Genomic DNA, 9,935 nt, shown 5'->3' with positions numbered 1-9,935 from the left:
AGAATGGTCAGGGGTAGGACACCAATATGTTACTGCCCGCCACCATTATATGCCCCCTGCCTTCCCCTTCTTGCCCCCAACTGAATGACAAGTGTCCTCTATTTTGGACCTAGAAATATGGTAAACCTAACATATATGATAGCCTGGGGTTAGGCATTCTCCTCAGGGGTCAGAGACTGTGATTAAGATTCCTGGCCTGAATCAGGCAGACAGGGCATTAAAATCCAGTTTTCCCATATACCAGATAAGTACTCTAAATACTAGGCTAGTGGATAAATGAGGAGCTGTTTCTTTTCTGCAGTGGTGTGCATCTAGCCTTCATTTTTTTCTAGACAAAACTTTAATGCTATTGCTGCTGCTACTGTTATGAAGACCCAAGAATATGATGGAAGCAGGATTTGTAAGGTAATATAATGCCTTTTATTGGACCAACTTTTATAACTGGAAGAGATAGGAGTTAGCTCTTGGACTTCAAGTCCCCTTCATCAGCCCAAAAGCATGTCTTCTTTAAATCAGTGGTTCTCAATCTTTTTAGACTCAAGTCACCCCTCATGGGACTCAAAGCACCCCTCGTAAAATATCAGCTCTTAGTTTTCACTTATTTTTTGACTACAGAAATATGAGTCATTCTGTTGCAAAGAAAATCAGAAAGATTACAGCAGATCAGAATGTTTTTAATACTACAGATTCCTATTTGAAATCTCTGGGTTCATCTTGCGAATCATGTTTGCTAACCTTAAACCTTGCACACATTGCATGGAACCCCACATCACCCTTGAACAGATCTCCAGGTACTGCATTCTCTCCTTGCTGAGAATCACTGCTCTAACTACTGTAGTTGGTACAATCAAAAAATATTATTTCACCCTATTAAATTAGCTAGTTTTCTAACAGCAATTTATTAGGATATACAGGAAGTGGTACTGTGAAAGATGGTCTTGAAAGTGGCTGATTCCCCAAAGTACTATGGCACAGTAATCTTTGGAAATTCCAGTGGAAGACTTTAGATCCGTTTCAATAAGGAAGAGACACTGTTACTGAGACCACACACTGCATTATGTGTGAATTCTCTACCCCACACACTGCATTATGTATCAGCCAAATTTTCATCTTCTCCACCTGGCAAAGGTAGAGGAGATGATATTGCTTGCAATAATTAAACACAAACCTTATGAAACTCAGTTTTAAGAATCAGAACTTTTTTAGCATATTAAATATCTAAGCTAGAGAACTTTGATATTTTTAAAAAAAAAGCAAAGGGAAACAAGATGAAAGTAAACTGCATGCATTTTATCATTTTGCTTCTGTATGCCAGTTCTGAGTCAGGAATAATGACTGACAAGCTAGTTCTGCCAAGAACTACCTACTTCACTCTGCTTTGCTCTGCAACTTGTGTAATGCAAGAACTCCCACCCATTTCTGAGAAAACTGAAAGGCAGTCTGATAAGTCACAGTCTGCTAGCTGGCTTTATAAAAGTTGTTCCAGCTTTGCATACTTCCTCATACAGCTAGATTCTCTGCAAAGATGAAGCAGTTCATTTACTTAGTCTCATTTGGGACGGCGCTGTTTGTTTTTACAGATGTTGCTGCAGCTGCTGATAATAGTACTGTGGATAAAAAGGAAGGAAAAATTACTGAGGCTTGTCCCATAAAGCTTAAAACTAGTGGGGAATGTGACGGAGAAGACTGTCCGTATCAGATAAACCTGCCTCCAATGACAATCCAGTTACCTAAGCAGTTTAGACTGCTTGAGAAGACGCTCAAAGAAGTACAAAACCTGAAAGAAATAGTAAACAAGTTGAAGAAATCTTGTCAAGATTGCAAGCTGCAGGCAGATGACAACCAAGAAAGAGACCCTAGAGATGATATCCTGGAACCTGGTACAGAAGTTCAAAGAGACAATGGTAATAAACAAGATAACAGGGTAAATGAATTGCAAAGCAAAGTTAATAAACTATCAACAAGTTTGAAGAATGCCAAGAATCAGATCCAACTGCTGCAAGGTCGCCTGGAAAAGATGAGTCTCATAAACATGAACAACGTGGAAAATTATGTTGACGGCAAAGTAGCAAATCTCACTTATGTTCTGAACACTTTGGATGACAAATGCTCTTCTAAATGTCCAGCCACAGAAGCAAGCTCAGGTATGTGAGCAATTCTTTCTTACCATTTTTATAAACTTTCTGTATAGTGTAGAACCAGTTAATAGATCAGTTTTAACATACTTTAAAGCAAATTATTTATGATCATCTTAAAAAAAGAAAAAAGAAAAAAAATCAAGATTGTTTGCTCTTTAAAATCAGGAAGTGCATGCTGTGTAAGATGGTGAGCACCTTCAACTTCCACTGAAATTATTGGGAACTACCAGTACTCAGGACCTCCCAGAAGTGGGCTGTAACATGTGAAGGACACATTTATTTGGCATGTAATTATTAGAGATGTAAAGTGTATGACTTCATTCACATATAGCTGGCTGACTCTAAACATTAAACATTTTGATTATTTTTTTCTTTATACATTTTAATTTTCTAGTCTATTTAAAAGGTAAATGTCCCCATTAGGTGTGCATTGGACTGAGATACGTACAGTTAGTTTTAACTAATGAATCTTTTAAAACCTTTTGAGGGATGAGAGGAAATCATGTCAGGCGTTCCTCTCTAAATGATTCCAATAGATTTTTGTCTGAGTTTGGTAATAAAGGAGTCAGAAGAAAACTCACAAAATATCACTGAATAATTTTTAAATGAGTTCAAAACTAGCAACAGTGGAATCTACTGAAAGATGTAGATTTTAAAGATGGATAATAAAATAATTATCTACCCTGGCTGAATGTGTATATATAAGGCTTGGCCAAAAAACAAATTAGCATTCATGTTTCTGAAATGGGTGGCATATGCAGCAGTGTATTAATGATTTCTTGGTCAGAATGTAATAAATGATCATTTAAAAATAAAAAAAATAAACATGAGAGCTTAGGGTTTTAGTTCTGTGAAGGACTTGTTAAAATTCTGTCATCCTAACTGAAAAAAGAGGGAGAACTGGTAATCTTGTATAAATTTCTAGCCAGTTCAGGTAGACTAGCATGATCAACATTTAGTCTTCTATAATGGCTGCATAAAGTCAAAAGCAAGAAGCATTCTCAAGAATTTGTCATTGTATTTCACTATCTCAGCACCATACGTTTGAATATAAGGCTTCTCTAGTGATTAGGATACTAAATGTTTTGAGCCACCACACTGTTGATCCTCCAAGCTCAAAAAACAAAACAAGAGAGAGATAAAACAAGCCTTTTGTCTATGAAAAGTGGAACATGCTGCCCTTCCCACTCCCATCAACAACACTAATCTATTTAAAGAGTAAGAGACAACCCTGCAGACAGCATAAGTGCAGAACTCCTGAACTTAAAACTATGAATAGGACAAACTAATAACTATATTATAGCAATGTATTTGTTAAAAGTTAATAATCAGATTTCATGTTTCAGATACATAGAGATGTCAGGGAGGAAGTTTTCTGATCCTTCACATACAGCGCTGCACAATTAACAAGGTTCATAATAGATTTTCCCTAAAGTATCAGGTGTAATTGGATGCACAAGTAAAGTAGATCTTGATAGATCTTTGCCCTTGCACCTTTTCTCCAAGACTTATAATTGCTGCTGCTCAGTCATGTTTAAACAAGATGTAAACTCAGGGAATTTAGCCATAAAGTAAAACAAATATAAATACATAAAATTCATAAGCACTAAGCAATCCAACAGTGAGGGAGGGGGTAGGTGTATGTGTGCAGGTGTGTATATTGGTAATACATTACAATATACAATACAATAATACACATACAATATTGTGAAAGTAGCAAGGATGACAGAGAAGAATTTCCTTACAGAGAGCCCTTTTCTGACTTCAGTGAGGTCAGTGACAAAACTAGTATTTTCTTAAATGCCAGAGAAGTTTTTTAGCTGAGGTAGACATTCCTTTTTATATTCTCTAACTTAGACTACATAGACTGTCATCAAAGCCCACTAAAATAAATGGGAGTTGTTCTTTTGACTTGACTAGGATTTGGAATAGGTCTCTAATTACAGGCCTAAACATGGATTTATAGATCTCACTTTACAGTTGCAAGTTTGAAAATGTTACACACTGCTGCATAGTTTCTACCAGCCTTCTACCAGTCCAATCAACATAGAAATAGAATTAAGACAAAGAAAGTCATTATTAACTCTTTTATCATGTGAGATAAAGTTGACCACAACTCAGAACTGGAGAACAAGTCATAAATATCCTTGAACTACTTGCCCCTGAATCCCCATTCCAAATTACTGCTTCTCAGAATATATTCTCTCTCTCTCTTTCTCTCTCATAATATTACTTACGTGCATCGTATAGAAGTATCTGTAGCAGGTCCAAAGTTAAGTTATATTGACATGTTTAAGTAAAAGAGGAATTAAATTGCCCTTTCACACTTTAATCACTGAATTTAGACTCCCAGATTGTCAAAATAACTTCATAGGGCTACCTAATTTTGTGTGTGTGTGTGTGTGTGTGTGTGTGTGTGTGTGTGTATTTACTAACTTTTGCAGAGAAAATAATCTTAAAATTATTCCTTTTTGAAATTTTGCCTTGTTTATCTTTACATTTCTTTCAATTCTTTTAGTTAAGAATTAGGTGACATCTGAGCCAGTAATTGAAAAGTTCTGACCCCCTCTCTCTTGCTGTACTCTGATAACAGCCCTATTTCTCAACAAGCAGTTATAATTATTCAAAATTATAAACTGCAGAAATGGTCTGCAATAATTAAGATGAGATTCAACAGGGACTAGTGCAAAGTCCTGCATGTCAGCAAGAATAACTGTATTCACAAATACGGACCAGGGAATGACTAGCTAGGCTGCAGTACTGCAGAGACCTGGGGGTTACAGTAGACCATAAGCTGAATATATACCTACAGTATGCTCTTGTTGCAAAAAAAGGCAACAGCATACTGGGTTATATTAAAAAGAGTGCCATTTGCAAATGAAGAGAATTGATTCTTCTGCTCTCTTCAGCACTGGTGAGGCCTCACTTGGAGTACTGTGTCCAGTTTGGGGCCCCATATTTCAAGAAGGATGTGGACAATTTGGAAACAGTTGAGTGTAGAGCAACAAAGATTAGTGGCCTGGGAGGCAAGATTTATGAGGCAGGCTGAAAGAACAAGTGTTATTTAATCTGGAGAAGAGAAGCTTGAGAGGGGATTTGGTAACAGTCTTCACATACATGAAGAGTGATTACAGAGAGAGAGAGATAGAGATGGGATTTTCTCCATGATTGCAGGGGACAGGACTACAGCAATGGCCTCAAGCTTCAGAAGGGGAAATTTAGGTTAGATACAGGAGGACTATGAAGGTGGTCAAGCAATGGAACAAGTTACCTAAAGAAACTGTGGAATCTCCATCCTTGGAAGTTTTCAAGAACAGGTTGGACAGACACTTGTCTAGGATGCTTTAGTATGGGGTGATCCTGCCTTGAGCAGGGGGCTGGACTAGATGACCTTGTAAAATTCATTCCATCCCTACTTTTCTATGATCCTAATAACATTTGTATTTTTAAATAATAATAAATAATTAATCCAAGCATACTCATGCATTTAAATTTTATGCTAGAAGATAACATGATCAAAAATCTGTTTTGGCTCTTACTATGTCTTGTACAGCAAGTAGTTTAATATTCTGTTATATCAGTTATTGTGGAAAATAATGTTCTAAGACTATAATTCATAGCATGTTTTCTGAAAACTTTGAAACAATTAAACAATGGGATGGATTTATAATCTTCAGGAAACACCTGTGAAGTACTATTTGTGTAAAATAAATTATTCATAGGAAGAAGAGTTATGTTAATGACAAAGTACTGAACATTCCTTGTTATAAAGCCAGCACTTTCACATGAAGAACATGAACAGGAAAGCACTGCCACTCTTCTAGCTCCATCTTTCTAGGAATCGCAGTGTAATTGTAATTGATACAACAATATTACTTTTCCCATCTTTCCTGAAGTATTGTAAACATTTGACCATCAACATAAGAACATATTTTAAAGGACCTAGTATTCTGTGTTCAACAACATTGATATGATTGAAACTTTTCCTGTGACATACAATCACATGAAAGGTACTGAGAATTACAGACATGAATACAATAGAGCACACTGCATCTACTCCAAAAAAGGAGCAATTGTTCAATATGTAAGGAAGCAGTAATTATAGTTATTATACAAGCATTAACAAGCCTTTTAAACATGAATGTGGAGGCAGTGGGCCAAATTCACAACTGTAATATGCCAGCCTACAGAGAAGGGTTGTGGCAATAGAAAATGTACTGGGGCAGCCAGGTTTTGGCTGAAAAAACCAAACAATTTCATGGGGGTGAAAAGAAGAAAGGAGACCAGCCCAGTCAAAAAATGAGCAAGACTGGTTAAAATGATAAATATCATCAGGTTGGCTGGGAAGCCAACTGATGCTGATATTCATTTCAGAACCTTTAGGTATTTATCTGCTATGAAAATATTCTAGTGGAAATAAAAACTGCCCCTCCTATACGTTTTACATCTCCCTCAATAAGCTTTGCTGAACTGACGCTTTTTATTGGTAGAAATGGACAACATCAAACCAATATACTGATACAATGTAGCATTCTATTTAGATGAACATTCCTCTTATTCTTATTTAGTAACAAGTACAGGACCAGAGCAAATGGTAGGTGAAAACCACTAGGTAGAGAAATTTACACGGTGGATTCAAAATGTACTTTACATTATCGTATTCCAGAATACTATTAAAAAATGTTTTGGTGTTTTTATTTTATTTTGTTTTAAACACTATCCATACTAATGTTTATTGTTTCCCCCAGGTATCCAAATAATGCAGAGAGACTGTGCTGATTATTACATGGCAGGTAGAAGAAAGAGTGGAATCTACAGAGTTATCCCTGATCCAAAAAACAGCAGCTTTGAAGTTTACTGTGATATGGAATCAATGGGAGGTGGTTGGACAGTGCTGCAGAGGCGTCAAGATGGCAGCACTAGCTTCAACAGAACATGGAAAGACTACAAAAATGGCTTTGGGAACCTCAGCAGAGAGTTTTGGCTAGGGAACGATAAAATTCATCTCCTGACCAAAAGCCAGGACATGCAGCTGAGAGTTGAGCTTGAAGATTTCAATGGTATCAGAGAGTATGCTAAATATGAACAGTTCTATGTAGCCAGTGAATATCTCAACTACCGTCTAAGTGTTACTAGCTACAGTGGCACAGCTGGAGATGCCCTGCACTACAACAAGCATTATAACCATGATCAAAAATTCTTTACTACGCCAGACAAAGACAATGATAAGTATCCATCTGGAAACTGTGGTGCATACTACAGCTCTGGCTGGTGGTTTGATGCATGTTTTTCAGCCAACCTAAATGGCAAGTACTATCACAAAAAGTACAAAGGTGTTCGCAATGGGATTTTTTGGGGTACTTGGCATGATGTTTCTGATAATATTCCAGATGGGTATAGACAACCTTTTAAAAAGGTCAAAATGATGATCAGACCCAATAATTTTGTGCCATAAACCATTACCCATCCCTGTAACCAGTTTGTATTGGTTACAGGGAAACATAATTCTTACTCAGTATTGTACTCATGGTTCAAGTATTCATTCATATTGCAGCAGAAAATGATATTTTCAAGACAAAACAAAGTGTTCCCACATAATAGTTGTAGATATCTCTCACACAGTTCTTAAAAATTGAACTTCACTGCTTCAGAATAGGTGTTGCTAAAATTTCTGAATTTGAAGACTGTGATTTAGATATTTTAATTCAGTGATCTTTATACTGCAGAGCAAAACAGCACTTTTAGTAGATTAGTTTTATTTTTCCTATTTTTTAGTCTAGAGAGTCTAGAAATTTTAAACACTCTTCTACAAACTCTGCCATTCATATTTTTACCCAAAATATCTCATCAACATGCTTGATTTCATACAGCTGATAAAAACTTTTAGGTTTAACTTGAGAGGTCTTGATATTGGCTGCATCTTCATAAACATTATTAATATATCATGATAACTCCACCTTCATCTACAAAAATAGTGTCCTCATTTTAAAGGGACTGAGGTACAGAGGCACCACATGATTTACTCAAGCATGCAAAAGAAGATTTGAGAAGAGACGGGAATTGAAGACTGATACCCCTGAATCGCAATTTGCTACCTTAACCAAAAAAAAATCCTATGTAGGATCTGCTACCTTAACCAAAAATATTGTTGTAGGACAGCAGAGTTTAATAAAACCACATGGAATTCATTTATGGAGTACAGAGTGAATCAGATTGTGTTCCCTTTCATCTCTCTGCTCTGAGCCCATCTTTGCTGGAAAAGCTAATGGCTACAAAGCTTGGCAGGGAACTGTGTTGGCAGGGCTGGAGTATGGAGCACCGAAAAAGAGTCTAAGCCCTTCTGCTGCCACCTCCAGATCTATGAAGATGGAGTTTTCTTTCTGCAAAGCCCAACTCAAATGAGCTTCTAAGCCAATGTCTCTTTCCTTTCCATCCTATATACAAAGTAAACGTTGCAAGGTGATTCTTTTAAAACTTTTATAATTGTCACTTTGGCAAGTTGATAGTTTCCTTTTAAAATCAAAAGGAAAATATCCATTTTTACACAGTGAATAAAAGGGAAGTAAACTAAGAGCTTTTGGTTCTAGAATGTAAAAAATAAAAGGTAATCAAAAGTTTAATATTTCCTGAATGATAAACTAAAGATTTGTATTTTTGCCAGGTCATACTGAATACTGTATATAGTTAACATAAATATGATTTGAAAAGACCTTGTTTAAAATTAGAAAGAATTTGCTACAATATCTACACCAGTGAATCCTCTGAGTGGAGATGCACTTTAAACATTCCTAAGTTTTTTAGCTGTTATAGCTTATGCCAGTTCCAGAAACAAAACAAGTTAAACTAGCAAAAGTATTTTCTTGTCAGTAAAACTGCATCTACACAATGGTTCTTGCCAGCATAGCTATCATATTTACGTAATTAGAAGACAAGGTTTATTCCCCCGTTTAATGCTGGGGGAAAAAACTCCTGGCCTTACAAACAAGTATAAGGCAGGGGTGGGGAAGAGTGGGGCAGACAGCTGCTGCAACTCTGGCTCCTTACTGCCTCTAGACCCCCACCCCTCCTCCCCTACAGCCTCAAGTCTCTGCTGCCCCCAGTCTCTCCCCCACCACTTCTCCCCCTTTCTCCCCTGCCAGACTCCCTCTTACCTTTGTTCCAGCCCGGCCCTCAGCCTCTGTCCTTGCTGAAGCCTGGAGTACAGAGAACAGAATACGTCCTCCAGTCTGGCCCTGTAGCAGCAGTGCTGGTTCCACATGTTTGTTATGGGGCCTGGCTGGAGCCATGCTCAGTGCCCCAGGCTGCAGCGGACATGGAGCCTGCTGGCCTGGAGCAAGCGGGGCAGGGGTGGAGGGGCAGGAAGGGGGGTAGAGACATAGGGAGAGAGACAGGAAGAAGGCGGGGTGGGGACCCAAGGCTGCAGGTGGCAGAGGTGACATGGAGGGAGAAGGGGGGGCAGGGGATGGGTGATTGGGGGCCTGAGGCTGCAGGGGATAGGCTATCTGACTGCCTGCCTCTTTGCCTGCCCCACTGTCTCCACACTGCCTATCCCCTTCACCTGTTTTCCTGCTTCCTGTTCCCCACTACTCCCTCCACTGCCTGCCCCTTTACTGGCCCCCACTGCCTGACATACCACCTGCCCCCCTTCTGCCTCCCCCCTACTACTTCCCCCCCACCTGCAATAGTGCGGGAGGAAGAATTTAAAATGATTCTCCAATAATTAGGTTCCATGCATGGAGCATTATAATAAACATATCCATTTTCTGTGTATAGAATCTAATTATTGGGGGGGGGGGG

General features: G+C 38.2%; 2 protein-coding genes and 1 long non-coding RNA gene across 3 annotated transcripts in view; 1 reads left to right on the top strand and 2 right to left on the bottom strand.

Moving 5' to 3' along the window:
- The window catches only part of CCDC146 (coiled-coil domain containing 146), a 144,399-nt gene that overhangs the window by 100,795 nt on the left and 33,669 nt on the right, over positions 1–9,935 (bottom strand). The gene's annotated exons all lie outside the window — the stretch shown is intronic.
- LOC109292166 lies at positions 660–4,531 on the bottom strand. The gene is made up of 3 exons (XR_002096050.1): positions 4,519–4,531; positions 3,311–3,313; positions 660–735 (listed from the first exon to the last, which is right to left on the bottom strand). It is a non-coding gene; the product is annotated as an uncharacterized LOC109292166 (long non-coding RNA).
- Positions 1,420–8,458, top strand: FGL2 (fibrinogen like 2). Its single transcript, XM_019509467.1, has 2 exons — positions 1,420–2,144; positions 6,887–8,458. Exons 1-2 carry the CDS (start codon positions 1,526–1,528, stop codon positions 7,591–7,593), a joined length of 1,326 nt encoding a protein of 441 aa, XP_019365012.1. The 5' UTR covers positions 1,420–1,525; the 3' UTR covers positions 7,594–8,458.

This window comes from Gavialis gangeticus, unplaced genomic scaffold, assembly GCF_001723915.1.
Source record: "Gavialis gangeticus isolate Ggan-Ray unplaced genomic scaffold, GavGan_comp1, whole genome shotgun sequence".
Lineage (NCBI taxonomy): Eukaryota > Metazoa > Chordata > Crocodylia > Gavialidae > Gavialis > Gavialis gangeticus.
This window is presented reverse-complemented; position numbering and strand designations above follow the sequence as displayed.